This window comes from Olea europaea, chromosome 3, assembly GCF_002742605.1.
Source record: "Olea europaea var. sylvestris chromosome 3, O_europaea_v1, whole genome shotgun sequence".
In the NCBI taxonomy this organism is placed as follows: domain Eukaryota; kingdom Viridiplantae; phylum Streptophyta; class Magnoliopsida; order Lamiales; family Oleaceae; genus Olea; species Olea europaea.
In genome coordinates, this window is record NC_036239.1 from 8220708 (window position 1) to 8239713 (window position 19006).

The following is a 19006-nucleotide window of genomic DNA, read 5'->3' on the forward strand; positions in this document are numbered from 1 at the left end:
GAAAAATACACTTTCTGCCTCAAAATGCGTGATGTTCACATTCAATCACCTAAACACTAAATCAGTCATTCCTAACTTGTGCTCGATGAATAGGGACCCGTGTGGGTAGTGCTTAGACTCAATTGACATGCATGGATGATCGATGACCTAAACCTAAAAAAAAGGCAAATCAAATGTGAAAATTAAAATTTTCTGAGCTAATGCAAAAATTAAAAGTAATGAAAAGGATACAGTGGGTTGCCTTCCACCCAGCGCTAGTTTATAGTTTATAGCTCGACTCCTCCACTTCTGCTTCAATTTGGCATTCCGAGTTGGACGGTGGATTTTTGTTTTGAGAAATCCCCTCCCCAGTAGTGTTTCAGCATTTGCCCATTAACTGTGAATGTTCCTTTTGTTTCATGGCTGACCTGTATAGCTCCATATGGCAGAACTTTAGTAACAGTGTAGGGTCCCGACCACCTTGATCTTAATTTTCCAGGGAAAAGCTTGAGCATCGAGTTATATAATAGGACTTTCTGCCCTACTTCGAAATTTCGTCTCTGAATGTGTAGATCATGCCACCTTTTGCATTCTTTGATAAGCTTCGAGTTTTCATATGCTTTCATTCTTAATTCATCTAGCTCATTGAGTTGCAATAAACGCTTTTCACCGGTGACTTTCAAATTCATGTTCAATTGTTTCATAGCCCAGTATGCCCGGTATTCTATTTCCAGTGGAAGGTGACATGTTTTTCAAAGATTAGGCGGAATGGAGACATGCCTATCGACGTCTTGAATGCTGTCCTATATGCCCACAATGCATCGTCCAGTTTTTTTGACCAGTCTTTTCGGGATGAATTTACTGTGACCTCTAATATTCTCTTCAGTTGCTAATTGGACACTTCGACTTGCCCATAGGTTTGTGGATGATATGGGGTTGTAACTCGGTGTTTAACCCCATATTTACTCAATAACTGCTCAAATTGGCGATTACAAAAATGTTTGCCCCCATCACTGATTATTGCTCGTGGTGTATCATATCTGGTAAAGATGTATTTCTTCAAGAACTCAATTACCATTTTTGCATCGTTCGTTGGCAACACAACTGCCTCCACCCATTTTGACACATAATGAACTGCTACCAAGATGTACTGATTTGAAAATGATGGGCAAAAAGTCCATAAAATCGATTCCCCATACGTCAAATATCTCTACTTCCAATATGCTGTTCAATGGCATCTCATTCCTTCTTAAGATGTTCCCAGTGCGTTGACATCAATCACACCTCTTAACATATTCAAAGGTATCTCTGAACAATGTAGGCCTTTAAAACCCTGACTGTAAAATCTTAGCTGCAGTCTTTGAAGCCCCCATATGTCCTGCATAAGCAGATGAATGACAATACTCAAGAATTTCAGGTACTTCATCTTCAGGTATACATCTTCTCACAATCTGATCAGCACCTCGCCTATAAAGAATAGGATCTTCCCAAAAATAATATTTCAGCTCGGCAAAGAACTTCTTCTTCTGGTGACTCGAGTAATCTGACGGTGGGACTGACCTAGCCAAATAATTGACGATGCTTGCATACCATGGGGCTTCTTCTACACTGAGCATTTGCTTATCTGGAAAAATTTCATTAATTTCCACTGACGTTTCTGGCTCTTCTTGTTCTAACCTCGATAGGTGATTTGTTACCACATTTTCACTGCCCTTCTTGTCCCTAATTTCAATGTCAAATTCTTGCAACAGTAACACCCAATGAATTAACCTGAGCTTGGCATCCTTCTTTGTCATTAGATACTTCAATGCAGTGTGATCTGTGTAGACTATGACCTTAGACCCCACGAGATATGATCTAAATTTGTCAAAGGCATAGACCACCGTCAAGAGCTCCTTCTCAGTGGTCACATAGTTGATCTGGCATCATTCAATGTTCGACTTGCGTAATATATTACATGAAAAATCTTGTTCTTTCTCTGCCCCAATACTGCGCCTACGGCATGATCACTAGCATCGCACATTAACTCGAAAGGCAACTCCCAATCAGGTGCTACAATTACTGGCGCTGACGTGAATTTCTCCTTCAAAGTGTTGAAAGCTTTTAGACATTCCTCATTAAATTCGAAGGGCACGTCTTTCATTAACAGGTTGCAGAGGGGCTTGGTGATTTTTGAAAAATCTTTTATAAATCTCATGTAGAATCTAGCATGTCCCAAGAAGTTGCGAACCCCTTTAACTGATGTTGGTAGTGGTAACTTTTCAATAACTTGAATCTTTGCTTTGTCCACCTCAATCCCTTTTGCTGAGACCCGATTCCCAAGCACGATCCTCTCTTGCACCATGAAGTGACATTTTTCCCAGTTTAATGCTAAATTGGTTTTCTTGCATCTTTGTAATACCAGATTCAAGTGTTCCAAACACTCATCAAATGAAAACCCGAAGACCGAGAAGTCATCCATAAATATCTCAATAAATTTCTTTACCATGTCTGAGAAAATTGCCATCATACAACGTTGAAAAGTGATAGGGGCGTTGCAAAGGCCGAAAGGCATCCTGCGGTATGCGAAAGTACTGTATGGGCAAGTGAATGTAGTTTTCTCTTGATTGTCTGGTGCCACTGGTATCTGATTGTAACCTAAATACCCGTCGAGGAAGCAGTAATATGAGTTACCTGCCAATCTCTCCAGCATTTGGTCTATAAACGGAAGGGGAAAGTGATCTTTCCTTATTGCTACATTGAATTTGCGGTAATCAATGCAAACCTTCCATCATGTGATTGTTCTGGTTGGCGTGAACTCATTTTTCTCATTGGGTACTACCGTTATTCCTCATTTCTTTGGCACCACCTGAACTGGGCTAGCCCATGCACTATCTGATATCGAATATATGATTCTAGCATCAAGAAGTTTGAGTATCTCTGCTATGACTACTTCTTTCATATTTGGGTTCAACCTTCGCCGACTTTCTATGGTTGGTCGAAAATTCTCTTCCATGAGAACCTTATGCATGCACAGTGAGGGGCTGATCCCTTTGATATCTGCTATGGTCCATCCAATTGCCGTCTTATTCTCCCTGAGCACCCTAAGCAGTTTCTCTTTTTCCACTTCGCTAACTGTGTTCGAAATGATCTCAGGGAGTGTATAGGATTCCCCCAAGTAAGCATATCTGAGGTATGGTGGTAACTGCTTGAGTTTTAATTTCGGTGGCTGCTGAATGGATGGTAGTGGTTTCGTAGGTCCTGTTCCAAGCTCCTTAAAATGCCTTTTTCGCGTATCAGGTAAGTTGGTATCCAGAAACCTTTCACAAGTCTCCATCTCCATTGAATCAGACCGCGTTGACTGCGAATGTGTAATGCAAGCTTCATATGCATCTGATGGGTTGTGTAACAAAAAGGAGTCTTGGATCACCCGTTAATCACGTCGATTCAGAAACAGCTGTCTGTTTCTATAGGTAGTTTCATTGCCTTGAAGACATTAAACGAGATCTGCTCTTCTCCCAATCTTAATATCAGTTGCCCGTGCTGAACGTCAATCAAGGCTCTTCCTGTTACAAAAATGGTCTGCCCAGTATCAATGGAATATCCTTGTCTTCTTCCATGTCCAAGATTTGGAAATTCGCAGGGAATATGAATTTTTCCACCTTAACAAGCGCATCTTCAATTATTTCCCTGGGATGTATTAACGATCTGTCAGGGAGCTGGAGCGTTATAGTAGTCACCTTAGCCTCTCCCAAGCCAAGTTTCCTAAAAATAGATAGAGACATTAAATTAATACTTGCACCAAGATTACACAAAGATTTATCAAAATGAACTTCACCAATAGTATAAGGAACAGTAAAACTCCCCGGATCTTTCAATTTTGGTGGGACTTTTTTTCTGAATTCTGGTGCTACATTCCTCTGTTGATATTACTGTTTCGTGATCCCCTAGCTTGCGTTTATTTGATAATATGTCCTTCAGGAATTTTGCGTAGCTAGGCATCTAGAATAATGCATCGGCGAGTGGGATGTTGATGTGGAGTTTCTTAAAAACTTCAAGAAATTTCTTGTATTGTTGCTCCAACTTCTTCTTTTTCAGCTTTTGTGGAAAAGGTATGGGAGGTTCGTGAGGGTTAATGGTTGCTTTACTTTGAGTTTTGTTCGATTTTTCAGTTGGGGTGGATTTTTCCATCTGTTCATCATGCTCTATTGGTTCTTCTATAGTTGGAAATTTTGTTTCTTCGATTTGCATCTGGCCTTTTTACGTGGATTTCTGGTAGTTGCTTTCTAGTTCAAGTTGTAATTGCCTTAGCATGCTCCTTCGGGTTTATTTTCGTGTTACTTGGCAAGTTTCCCGGTGCTCTGTCAATCAATGCTATGGCTAATTGTCCCACATGAGTTTCCAAATTTTTGATAGCTGCATTTTGGTTATGAAGTGTAGCTTCAACCTTCTCCGTGAATTTTTCTATCATTTCTTCCAACTGAGGTTTCTTCTCTTGCTATTAAAATTGTCCCTGTGGCTTGTTTTGATTCTGGTTGCTCCAAGAGAAGTTGGGATGCTTCTTCCAACTCGGATTAAATGTTTCCCCATATGTGTTATTTTGTTGTTGCTGCCCCATTGAGCATAATCTACATGCTCTGCTCCTTGTTCCAAGATTGGAAATTCTGCTGTTACATGCTCAGCTCCACATTCTTCACAACTGGCCTTTTTCGATTGTGCTACGTTAGCTGATTGTGTCATATTTTCCACCTTGTAAAATAATGAATCAATATTTACTGACAAGGCGGAATAGACGTCCACTTCATAAACCCCTGGTGTCTTCTTTTGAACCGCTCGTTCCGATGTCCACATAGCTGAAGTGGGGGCCATGGTCTCGAAAAGTTTCAGTGTTTCATCAATTATCTTTGTGGACAGTGATCCGTTCGATGATCAGTCAACCATGCTTTTAAAGGCTGGAAGTAATCCCACATAGAAGTATTGGACTTGAAGTCCCTTGCTAATCCCATGGTGTGGACACTTTCGCAGCATATTTTTGAATCGATTCCATGTTTTATCGAAATTTTCAAAGTCGCCTTGGCGAAAAACAGAGATATCGTGCTTGAGCTTCACGATCTTAGTCGGTGGGAAGAACTTGGTGCAGAATTTTTGTGCTAGATCGTTCCATGTGGTGATGCTTGCGAATCTAGCCATTTAATTGCCTTGTCGCGCAGTGTATGTGGGAACAACCTTAATCTTATTGCATTGTCTGAAATTCCTTGATATCTGAAGCGTTGGCACATCTCCAGAAAACGAGAAACATGCGTGTGTGATTCTCTTCAGTCCTTCCATAGAATTAATGACCGTTTTGAAATAATTGTATCACATTAGTCTTCAGTTGGAAGTTTGGATGTCCAAACGGTGGATATACGATGCTTGACTGACTTTGAATTATCTGAGGGGTCATGAAATCTCCCACGAGCATATTTCCTTCATCCGCTGCCCCTTCTTCATTAGCCGAAAAAATTTGATTATTCTGCACGTTAGCCATTCATTGATGTATCTCTCTGTTTTCTCGCTGCCTTCGATGGAAAGTTCGTTCAATTTCTGGATTAGCTGGTGTCAATTCTCCTTCAGCAGATCTTGTCATGCAAATCTGCAACAAGAGCTAATAGGAGTGCTTAGATGTTAAAATGAAATAATAACAACAAATCAAAATGAAGTTAATTGAAATAAAACACAACAAATAACAGGAAATGTAAATAAGGATGTTCGAATTAGTGCCAATTTAGATAAAATTAAACGAATACTCAATCCTCGATAACGGCGCCAAAAACTTGTTCACGAAATATTTTCTTTCAGTTAAGATCACCGCAAGTGTACGGTTCGTTAACAAGTAATAAAGTGAATTTGAAGAGTTCGAATATCGTCCTACAGAGATTGAGTAGTTCAATTTTACCTAGTGTAGCCTTAACCGAAACGAAATTACTCAATATAAATATCTAACTAAATAAACCCTAATTGTAGAAAGAAAACCATAATGTTATGAAAACCCTAATTATGCAAAATTTAAGATTGAAATGAATTCAAATATGCAAAACGATATTTTAATAAATTAAAATGCAAATTATATGTTAGAGTGCAAATTGGTTGTATTTAATGAAAATTAAAAACACTAGGATCATGATTTCCCATGCAATTATCACCTTAACCCTAATTTTACAATGTGACAACACCCTTAAATTATTGACGAATCAGTGCTCCTAATCTATCAAATACTCTCTCTCAAGATGTATCGAACCTATTTTTACATACCACCGGCCTATATTTCTATGACAAGTGCATATATAAAAATGTATGCGGTCTTGTGAACACTTAAAAATTCGCGTAGGGTATAACGGTATATTTCTATCCCCTATCCCTACGATGATTTATATTATGTCGAACTATTCCAATTCTCTCGAATGCAAGAATAAGCCACCTAAACCCACACAATTACGGGCCCTTAATTGGGGGAACAAAAATTGCATATAAATCATTCAAAATAATTAAAATGTGTCTTTAGTGTCAAATTGTAAAACTAGAAAATTAAAGATCAAATCACATGGTAAATCGATATCTTAGTACATGAAAATCTAGCCTGACATTGATAAACTATAAGAATACATTAGATCTTGAAAAAAGAATATCACCGGATTATGAATACTTGATAAATCTTGAAAATTCTTGTTCAAATTTTTCGTTATTTGTGCTCAAAATCCTCTACAATATGTAGTTTCTTGCCTCCCAATGCATTCTTCCTCGAAATATGACGGCTCAAGATTTTTATATCCCGTCCCAATCGAGTTCCAAAAGAATTATAATGCAAAAAGGAAACTGCAGAATTGACCCCCAGAATATACCTATGCGACCACATAGGCTTATAGAAATTGGCGTTTTAATTCCCCGCCTTGGTATTCTCGACCGCATAGGAGTTTCTACCATGCGACCGCATGGTTATGTCATTCTTTTTGTCGGACAGTTTTTAGTATTTTGGTCATAACTTTCTTTTATGATCTCCGATTGAAGTGATTCAAATTTCATTGGGAAGAAAACTCAAATATCTACACTTTTGATAGAAATAGACTTTCTCAAATTCTGATGTTTACTATGCCAAAAATGAATCTCAAGTAGAAACTAAAAATCACGAGCATAGCTTTTTCGCCTGAAAGTTGTTATTTGATAATACTTCGACCATATTTCACCTCTTTGACTCCTTTCCTTATCCGATTGACCTCTAACATTCTTGAATCTTCATTCCACGTGGTCTCTCATCTATGGATTATTTGCAACTTGATCCCCTAACTTTCAGTTTGATTCTTTTTTGTCCTTTTTGCTTCTTTATCTCGTGAATTCCATGAAGTCCATCATTATACCCTACAATCCAACAATTGAATGAATTTAAGCCACAATCAAATTATTTTGCTCGTAATTTAGTCATATTTGTGCATTAAATAAGTACACAAAAATGCACTTATCATCTTAAAAAACTCATATGCAGCGAAAATATTGAATCTGTCATCACAAGACCAGCTGGACAGCTTATGAATAGCCACCTATTCATTTTCTTCAGCCCTCAAAATGAAATCTTTGATCTCCAGCAATTTTTTAATAAGAGGCGAATCATCTTTCCTTGGCAAAACATCTCAAATACTTTGTTGGATATGACTTATAAAAAGGGCTATGTAAGGGTTGGTTTTTAATATATTTGTTTGACCAGTTTTAACTCGCAAGAGCGTGATCAAAAAAAAATTTATATGAATGAAAATTTGGACAGAGTTTCGATATAACGATTACGCAAAACAAGGATTAAGAAAGAGTAAAAGTAGAGAATAATCCAAGGCGAGATGTAATCACGTTCCTTAAGACAAATTGCCCTGTTACGGTGCTCACGATGAATGATACTTGTCTCCTAAGATACAATGGATTCGCAACTTGTGATAGCAGCACTTCAAACCACAAGAAACTGACAAAGTTTTTACAAAATTTCCCCTCTACAAAGGAAATACATGAAAATGTTATGGAATTAGAAATGAGAAAATTGTAAGAGGAGAATGAATGCTCAATGCAATTAATGTACCCAAAACCATGTCCATAGGATCCTATTTATAGATGTAGAAAGGGTGCAAATGAAGTAGTGTGTGCCAAAACATGCATCATTTCGAAAAGTTCCAACACTTCATTTCTTCCAACTTTGATCTGCAATTTCTCATTCATCCGGAATTGGTTTCAAGATTCCAAATATACCACGACAATCTACTCGACGTGTAGAATAAGTTGGTCTATTTACTTTTGTAATTTGACCATCGGATCAAGTCCGAATATTTGGTCAAAGTTGACACGTAGTCACACCTTTTCATTTTCCAATTTTTGGTTAATTATTTGAACCAATTCCTACACACTTCCCCTCTTAAGATAAAACTGATTGACCCAACGTATCCAAAGAGTGTCCTTTTGATGAATGTTCTAAAGTGTTTTTGCAAGTAGTGCTAAATTCCAGCTTTTCATGTCTCTAAAACCAAGGCCACCTTTATCTTTCGGTAGGCAAACATCCCTCCAAGCTACCAATGGCTTCTTGGATCCCCAAAGAAAATTACGGCATAGACTAATTATCCTTGAGATGATTGTTGCCGAGATAGGAAAAATAGAAAGTCGAAAACGTTCAACACCTTGAAGCGCCGTCCTAATTAACTCCGCCTTTCCCACATAAGACAAAGAGGAACGAGTCCAAGCACCAATATAAGTTGGAATTTTATCTAAAAATGGGGCATAACAACTAACTTTAAGCTTCATGGATGCAAGTGGAATACCCAAATACCGGAATGGCATAGTACCCTTCGGGATATTAGTGAGTGCTTGAATTTCTCCAAGTTCTTGCCTATGAATTCCAGCTGTTAAGAAGCTGGATTTTAAAGTGTTCATCCTCAAACCCGATGCATTTCCGAAGTTGGATAGACAATCCATTACGATTTGCACCGACATAACATCTCCCCTTACAAAGAGTATTAAATCATCCGCAAATGCTAGATGCGTAATCTTTAAAGGGCCACATTTTGGGTGATATTTGACGCGACTTTTTGTTAAATGTCAATGTGGACTAATCGGCATCAATTATAATTTATTATATACTACAAATTTTAGTTTCATTTAAATATTTATTCATTTTCTATTTTGGAGTCAAGTTTCTAGGGCTTAATTTGTAGGTAAAATAAGAATAATTATGAATTATGAATTTTCTACATGTTTCTTTTTGTTTATAAATTATTCTTACTAAAAATTAAACTTTTTACTCGTTACTATTATTGTTATTATAAATAAAAATACTACTTATTTTAACATTTTGATACCCTTGCTTTGCATGAAGATGGCTTAGCATTACTTGATGAACTTATACCTTCACGTTCATTAGCTTCCTTTCGTCTGGCCTTCTTTTGTCTCTTGACCTTTTTGGTGTAGAAAGGTGGATTCAAGGAGTCAAAACTTGGATTAGGCCATAAATCCGGACTTGTCATGGGTGAGATAGAGGGTGTACATGTTCTAACGTAGGCCGCCTTCTTTGTAGATGTCATCTATATAGTCAATAACTTTCATTCCCCTTAAGATTAAGCCCCCAATTGACCCCCATTAAATTTTATTTCATTTTTCTCCCTCTTATTTTCAATCACACAATCTTCCATAAAATAATTTTATACATAAATTGAAAATTTTTCATTCTTTTTCAACCACTTGTTTTTCCAAAAAATACTATTCCAAACATTTTCGTTTCAAAAAAAGGGGGGCCAAACTGAGACTATGGATGCAATCACATGGCAAGGATCCCAGTCAACTGCCAAGCTCAACAAGAACAAGTTTTTGCTTTGGTATCTACTGCATTTAGGGCTCCAATGTTATGTCTGACTTTGAAAAGGAAGGTTTGGTGTGGTTTATTCAATTTTGAGATTTTGTTAGCCACTATATAACTCTATGCAAACTACAAGAAGTCCTCCCCCACCCCTCCAAAATATATATATATATATATATAGCGACTCGACTAATTCCATGCATTTATTTAATGGTAGAATTAACGGGACGTGATGCAAATATCAAATCTAAAACTATAGAGACTATTTTAGCAATGAATGTAAACGATCGGAACGTTTTTTGCTAGTTACCCTGGTAAAATTGTCCAAAAAATGATCTTCACTTGATATGATATTTAATATATTATAAATTTGAATAAATTTTCAAAAGTGATTTGCTCGTTAAAAGAGTTTTTAGAAAAAATTAACTTAAGCTAACTTCATCATAATGTTATTTTATAAAACGCAAAAGTAAAACTAGAAGATTACAATATGGCCCTATATGTGATTATTACATTGAACTAATTCACAAATCAACAAATTAGCAAATTTTATTAGCTCTGTTTGAAAATCATTATAAAAAATGTTTTTTTTTTGGAAAATAAATTTTGGAACAGTAATTTTAACAATCAATATTAACAACATCTTTCATGGATCCCACAATTTTTCAATCATATATTTCAAAAACTTCTATCACAATCTAATAAAAAAAAATATAATTTTAATCTTCATCAAACACCACTAATCCCTTCGAATTTTGAGATTGAAGTTCTGATTACATTAACAATACCTTTTTCAAAACCGGCAACTAATTACTTATGCATAAAAAATTAGTAAATAAATGTTAAACTTATTGTTAATTAAAGATTATATAAATTTGTCTGGTTTAAAGTCATAAAAAAAAGTCTTAAATTATTGTTATCGAGAAAATTCTCAGGTTTTATAAAAGTCCACTTGTTTTAGTTTTAAAAAATTATTTTTTAAAATTTATTTAAAATATAATAGCCAATTTCCTCAATAATGCATTTAAAACATTATTACATAGTTGTAGTCAAACAAAGCTGCACGTTAAATTATGCATTCATTTGAGGCCATGTGCAAACTTTAGTACTTTACACTTGGGATCGTACATATGGTTTGGCAGTCGCCGCATGTCAGATGTTATGTTCGGTATGGACATAATGCCCCATTTGATAATCAAAAATATTTTTTTTTTACTCATTTTTTATTACAGATTAATGTAATAAAATATTTTACACGTAAATTTATTTTTAATTATATGTTCTTCCAATTAAATAGTTTCACAAAATTTATCCTACTTTTAATCATACATTTTTCAAAATTCACTGTTACAAAATATATTTTTCCAAAAAATGGAGCTCAAACAAATTTATTGCTTCTCATCTCACTCTCTCGAATACCACTCAAGAAATTCTAATTTTTGCCTTTTATACTTCGTCTCTTTTTGTTTTTTACTTGGTTTTGATAGATTGAAAACCTTGATATTCTCTAATTTTTGTGGTATAGAAAGTGTATAGATCAAGTTTTTGATGTTATTGGTGAACAGTAACTTCAGGGTTAGTTTGATTATTTAGAAAATAAGCTCGAATGGCTAAAGACTTGTAATCTTAAACAATAGTTGTATCTTTTTGTCTCGTTTGGCTTGATTATAGTGTTACGAGCGTTATTCACCATTGTAAATGTTTGAACTAGACGTTGGAAGTTATTGCAGAACCTCAGAGATTCCGAACAGAAAAATTTCATGTGTTCTACTTAAGTTTTCTACACTTCTATTTTTCGATTTGTCAATTGCTTTATACTCATTGTTTTCATGATTTATGGGCTAATAATGTCTAACTTGATAACATCATTTCATGACATGTGGTTATACAAGTTCAAACTTGGCTCCAATTAACTTTAACATGCATGTTTTTCACACATTAGATTGTTGACATACATTATGCTTTTGAATTCGTACCTTCGATTGGTTCCTCAACGTTGGTGCTTTGGCTTCATCATTTAGCCATGAACAAGTCCGCAATGTGTGCTCCAAATTAAAGTGATTATTGTTTGATATGTCTTTTAATATATCGCTTTTTGCTGATATTTGAATACTGCACCTACGAGTTGCATCTTATTGTTATTAACACTATGAATACCAATTAATCAATCTTTCATTATTCTTAGTACTCAAGTTTACATCTTGTCATTGCCTTGGTATATTAGAGATGATGATTTGGGCTTTTTCACTTGTATGATTCCATTTATCTCATTTTGTAAAAGTTGAAATCATTTCTTTCACAAGACTTTAACTCAAGTCATACAATGCATACCAATTTAGAGTCCGATTCAACTACCACTATTACAAATACAAATTCTACAACTTTACGTGTAATGCACAAGGGAAATCTCGTCCTATGATAATAATCAATTGCATCTATGTTGACACATACACTATTGCAAACTGATGCTATATAACATTATTTGAAAAAGAGCGATTCCCGTAGTAGCGGCGAGTGAAATGGGAGCAGCCTAAACTGTGAAAACGGGGTTGTGGGAGAGCAATACAAGCGTTGTGCTGCTAGGCGAAGCAGCACAAGCCCCTCTGGGATGTATAATATATCTCTTCTCACCATCCCCATAGTGTATGAGAGAAATGTATGCATTTCGATTAGGGTCGTATTCTATGGTTACGATTCTACCATATATGTCTTTTTCATTCCGTCGAAAATCGATTTTACGATCCTGCCTGCCATCCACATCAGAATAAATAGAGTTTTCCAAAAAAACCTGCTAGTGGAGGAAGACCTCCTAGGGATAAGAGACATAGGGGTAAAGAGAGAGCCAGAGCTCTACTGTCGTCCACACTAATTGTGTACTGTATTATTGAGGTGTGAAAAAGTCAACTTAATTATGTCGAAGTAGGTCACCATTTAATTGCCTTTTTTATACCTTAGTCCCTTTTGCCCTTGTTTGGCTCCATTAATTTGATAATATATATTTTTCTCTCTCTTTTTTTTTTTTTTAAATCACATATTTTTCAATAAAATAATGTTACACAAAAATTCATAATTTTTCATTCTTTTAACCATGTATTCTTAAAAAAATCAATATTAGAACATTTTCAAGGAATTCTTTAAGCATGAGATGCTCGCTATTTTAAAAAGTCAACCTTAAAATCATATTTCAAGAGGCTTTTTAAATTAAAATTTTATTTTTGAAAGTCAGTTTGGATCACTTTTTATAATTAAATGCATTGAAAGTGTTTCAATTTTCAATGTAAAAAATATTAAAATAATATAGAAAAACTAGTTGAAATAAAAAATAGAGAAAAATAGATTGTTAGAGTATTTCAAAATTTTAACTTTCTAAATTTATAAATACTGTCTACATGATAAAATATGATCTTTAAAATAGAGAATTTCATGATATATATATATATATATATATTATTTTTATTTTTTTTCAAAAATCTAATTATAATGAAGCTTAAACAGTCAAACAAGGGCTTAATATCCGTCTTGGAAAAGTAACTCCATGGCTCAGTTAGCATTCAGCAAGGATATATATGCCTTGCCCTCCCAAACCTTTCTCGCACTCCCAAAATGGATGGAGAGAGAAAGAAGAGAAAGATGGAGAATATGGAAAACGACGACGAAAAGATGGAATCGTTCTTCGCTTTAATCAAAAGCACACGAGATATTCGTCAAAGTATGATGAAAGGTCGAGATCAATCGAACAAGAAAGACAGTGTAAAACCAATTGATGATAAGCCGCCGCCGTCGCCGGTGGTGGCTTGGAATCCGTCGTTTCAACCAGAAGATTTCATGGATGATCCGCAGAAAATGCCTCTTAACCATACGGCTCAATTACCTGCAGGCAGCTCTTCAAAGCGGGAGAAGGAGGAAGAGCCTCGGGATGAAGATCAAGGTAGAGAAATGGGAATGGGATTGGATCTCAATCTTTCTCTATAGTGAAATGAAATCCTACTACGTAATTGGCATTAGATTACGTAAATATTTTTGAAATCTTGTGTAATTTAACCTAGAGAACAAAAGTTACTAATTCTATATTTGATACCAATTTTTTTTTTCATTTTTATTTTCAACCACGCATTTTAATGAAATAATATGACCCATAAACCTCCTCTTCTTTTTTTTTTTTAATCACACATCCCCACAAAATACTATTTCAAAATGAATTTGGACAAAAAAATTGGGGTTCAAACATGCCTATATTATATAATGAAAAATATGCTTGTCACTTTGTCAACAAAATTATTTATTATATTAGTGAAAGTTAAATATTTGATGTGTATGATTACATCATATGTTAGCAGATGTACAGTGATGGACATAGACATTTTGAATTGAGAGATTAATCAAATTTGTGAGAAAATTGTGATATAGTGATATTAAAATGTAGACCTAAATTACGTTTTACAGATATACTTTACTTACGTGGATTTGGGTGGTTCCGTGACACGATAGACGTAGGAAATATATTTGTCACATGGAAAATTTGTTAGGTTCGACAAATGAAGTCGGACTTGAGTGATGGATGACTAACACAGTATATAACTCAATAAATATTGAGATACAATTTTATGTTTATTTATTATGTAGTAGCACTTAATATATTTCGACAATTATTCAGAAAGTTAGCCCCTATTTGGTGGGGATTAAAATTAGATTTTTAGTGGATTTTGATAAAAGTTTTTGAAATGTGTGGTTGAAAAGTTGTGGAACTTACAAAAAATGTGGTTAATATTGATTGTTTGACCTTGATTTAGATTAAAATTTAATTTAAATTTATATCAAATAGGGGCATAAATTATAATTGTTCGCTATGCATTTTCATATTACCCCTCTGTTAAAGAATCTCATAGAAAAATGTATGAAGCTGGGCATTCGTACGAATCTTTAGAGAATTCTATTGATTTAGACCCTCCTCCAAAGAATAATAATCTAATATTGTTCCCTCGAAGTTGATAAGCATGTTGAATTTAACACGAAAATTATATCTTCTATCAAAGAGCGTTGCTTCACGTACAAGGTGTGAACCCTTACCGAATACTCACAACACAAGGGATGGGTGGGAATTTTTGGGTAGTTTTTAAACATACGGGACCCACCTAGTGTGAGTGTTGCTAGGGTGAACAACTTCTCTGGCAAAACAGCAAAATTCTTTATCAAAAGAGGAAAAAAGTAGACTTGTGCACTAATTTATTGAGTATTGTATACACACTAGTATTCCTAAGTCCTAACTTTTAATTTCTGCAAAGCACTAATAATTTAGCCACTATTTAACAACTGTTATTTCATAAGTTTTTTATTTTCAAAACTCATTTTTAAACAAATATTTTAACAATAAAATATTTTACACGTAAATCTAAATTTTTTCTACATTTTAATCACGAATTTCCTAAAAATTTACTATTCAAAAAATTATTTTTTTCTTAATAATGGTAGACAAAAGGGACTTATCTCTCTCTCTTTGTTTTTTTTTAATTATTATTATTATTATTATTATTATTATTATTATTATTATTATTATTATTATTTATCTCTAGCCACTCTCTCACTTTCTCTATTTTTTCACTTTTAACACACAACTTCGGGTACCTATTTTCTATCAATTAGTAGCCTTTCTTCCTCATTTCTTAATTAAAAAAAAGGTTGAATCCCAATTTTGAGGGCCCCCATCACCTCGCCCCTAGAGCTTTGTGAGGGAGGTAAATCGCGGGATGTGCCCCAACAGACAAGGGAACAAGAGCTGTCTGTACACTGCTCCTACAAGGAGTCCAATTCCATGTCTTAGGAATCGAACCCCCGCACTGCGGCTGCCAGTAAGGCGTGAGATAACCTCACTCCTGTCCTTTGCACCACTAGATTATGCCCCGGGGGGCTTCCTCATTTCTTAATTCACTCTATGTGAGCATGTTCGAAAGCTTAAAAAAAAAGGAAAAAAAAAGAGAGGCACTTTAAAGAGCTTAAAAAATATATATATTTTTTAATTTTTTTCAAACAATAATAGTGCCGATCGAAATATTTGGAGAGTTTTAATTTTTATTAATTAGGAAAATGATTAATTAATTTAATAAAATATAAATAACTATTTATACAATAGTACAATACACTACAGTCAAATCAAAGGTACAATATTCTGCAATCAAACTAAAGGTATAATACATTACAGTCAAACCAAAAATACAATGTACTACAGTCAAATAAAATGTATTCTTTTCCCACATCGAAAGTTTATAACAAAATCCTTAGAGATGTCCTCTATAAATTTGTGGATCAATAAATTCGAAAGCAACTTTTTGAGCCTTTCAATTTATTAGCCTAAAAGATGAAAAAATTATAATTATTATTTTTTGAACCTTTCAATGTAATTGGCCTAAAAGTTGAAAATCCTGTCTGGTGAAAAAAAATTAAAATAATAATAATAATGCACGCCAAGGAGCATAGGTCAACGAAAGCTCTAATCACTAAATTAGCGTATAGGTTATAAGTGTAGCGTTTTTGCCATGCCTCGTGCCATCTTGGTGCACCATTTTGAACATTGACATAAACTAAATACCAGTGTTTATGATATCAATAATAAAAATAATGCGCATTTAGCGGCGCATAAGCATGCCTTAAACAGTCAACATTGTCGTTGATCGTTTATTTAACGCCAATGCCCTAGGTGTGACATTTTCGCCATGCCTCAAGCATTATTGGCGACGCATAGGCTTCGTCAATGCATGCCATTTTGAACATTGGTCACCACGTGCAATGTTATTATGTTCTTCCTTTTCTGGATTAAAGACTTTTAAGTTATCTACATAACATGCTAGAATAATTTTTAAACTACTCAGCTTTGTTGGCATACTGGTTATTTTTCGTTAGTTTAATTACCATTTGTTAACACGATAACTAAATTGAAACTACAACATAAATCAAGTCGAAACATTTCAAAGGTGGACGATCTATCAAATTGAAATATTTGTACAGTCGAGTGATCTCTTTTAGATTTATCAAATCAAGATTCATTGAATCTAGATTAATGTGAATGTTAATTAATCGAAACACGAAATTTATACATGACAAGCATTTTGTAACACTTATTACATATTAAAAAATGAAAAGTTAGAAATTATTGAAATAATTGAATTGTAATGGACTTAAAATCGTCCAAAAATTAATTACATTTCAAGTTTTAACCACTAGTGGTCTAATTCGATACTAGTTCTGAGTTACATCGCTCTTCCTATTCGTCCGTTCCCAAGGAGTGTTGTGCTCGAATGAGATCTACCATCTCCCTTCAATTTAGCCTTCTCTCGCGAAATACCTCTCATCTTTCATATACGTATATTCTTGTTTATGTATGCATATATGTGTATTTCATAATACATATGTGTACGAAATTTCAAATTTGGGCTTAGAATTGGATTTCACAATGTAAATTATTTAAATGTACGTTGAAAGTACTTATTACGATACAACTCTGTGCGTAATTCTCTGAATCGATTGATTTTTAAGTTCTTTTTTACCGGTTTGCTATGCAGTGTCTTTGTATCGATTCTTCTCTCTCCTTTTTCATCACTGTGCTAAACCTGAAGGTCATCTATAAACACGCGAGTTTCATGTTCTATTATTAGATAAAAATGGTTATTTTTGTTTTCGTGCAGAATGTCTATATCTGTGTTTGCTAGGCGTGATGACCTATTACGCCTTCATTATGAATGCATTTTTTGCAATGTTGATTTTCTTTTGGCTATTTCACGTGGATGTGGATTTGGGGTTCTCGGATGCACATTATTTCAATTTAAATCAACTATATATCCAATGATTACTAGGTTTTATTTCAGGGCGAACCCAGACTTCTACTATTGTAGGGTCAAAAATTTAAATATAATTTTTTTTTAAAAAAAACAACATAATATTAATGGAAATAAGTTAATATATATTTTGATACTTTGAAAATGTCATATAATTACATTATTATCAATACTATTAAATAAAATTTGCTATTTGTATAGTTTTGTTTACCATTTCGTAAATGAATTGAAATAAATTTAAAGTTTAATCAAAAAAGTAAATGAAATTCAAATTTAAAGAAAATGTAATTCGAAAGTAATTTAGCCATTGTTTGAGCCACATTATTAGAATGAAAATGCATTTTTGAATAGTATATTGATGGAAAATGTGTGGTTAAAAAATTAGAAAATATTTTGAATTTACGTGTAATATTATTTTATTAAAGAATGTGGTTGAAATGATGTTAAATCACTGTTGACGAATGTATTTTTTTTCAAATAATGTGGCTCAAACAAGATCTTAAATTATATTTAATTTGTAATGATCATATATTTTTTTATGTCATATTCCATGTAAATTTTCCTAATAAAATGATATAAATTATACTGAAAAATTTATTATGCACAAATAATAAACATTAATGAAATAATTGAATTATTTAAAAGAAAAGACGAGTGAGACGTCTTTTTTGAAACGTATGTTTGATGCATATTTAACTATGTTCGATATTCGTTTGGACCATTTGATATGACAAAGATATAGTTTTCAAAATGAGCTTGTACATGATATGGACGATTTGTGTATTTGGATAGCACGTGATCGTCGATGAACTTTACAGGTTAGGATATTATCGAAATTTTCAAAATACTAGTTTCAAACGGTCTATTTTAATATGTCGTAACTTTTGTTATAGTTGACCACTTCGCACACCATGAATAAGTGAAAAACTAGGCCATAAGTACTTCAAAATGGTATTAAGAATGTAATATTTCGATTTCATTTGACATCCCATCAAAGTAGATCATAAATGGTGATTAAAAAAAAAGAGGCAAAATTTTGTGGGACCCATGTGGGTCCGCCCCCGTTTTATTTTATGAAATCGGAAATGTACGGTAAATTAAATTAATATGCGGATGGGAACTTTCGGAAAAAGGAAAAGTCAAAAAAATGAAGACAATAAATGATAAACTTTCAAGTTTTAGTCATAGGGTTATTTAGATTCTCAATTTTATCATATCAACAACTGATTCTTATATTTGGTTGCTTCCATTTCTTTGTGTTATCTACCAAACAACAAAAATTCTGGTGAACTCCAATATTTTGTTAAGTTTTTATTACAATATTCATGCATCTGAATTTTATTTCTGTTCTGCACAGATAAAAAAG

The 19006-nt window shown here is 34.0% G+C and overlaps 1 protein-coding gene across 1 annotated transcript; it reads right to left on the reverse strand.

Moving 5' to 3' along the window:
* Nucleotides 1-293: 293 nt before the first annotated feature.
* On the reverse strand, nt 294-1057 carry LOC111377983. Its single transcript, XM_023001146.1, has 2 exons — nt 946-1057; nt 294-703 (listed from the first exon to the last, which is right to left on the reverse strand). The coding sequence occupies exons 1-2, from the start codon at nt 1055-1057 to the stop codon at nt 294-296; spliced, it is 522 nt and encodes a 173-aa protein (XP_022856914.1).
* Nucleotides 1058-19006: the final 17949 nt, after the last annotated feature.

Coding starts and splice junctions, on each gene's coding strand:
- LOC111377983 (XM_023001146.1), bottom strand. CDS start 1,057: ATGGTAATTGAGTTCTTGAAGAAATACATCTTTACCAGATATGATACA. Junction 704..945: donor CCAATTTGAGCAGTTATTGA/GTAAATATGGGG, acceptor CACTGGAAATAG/AATACCGGGCATACTGGGCT.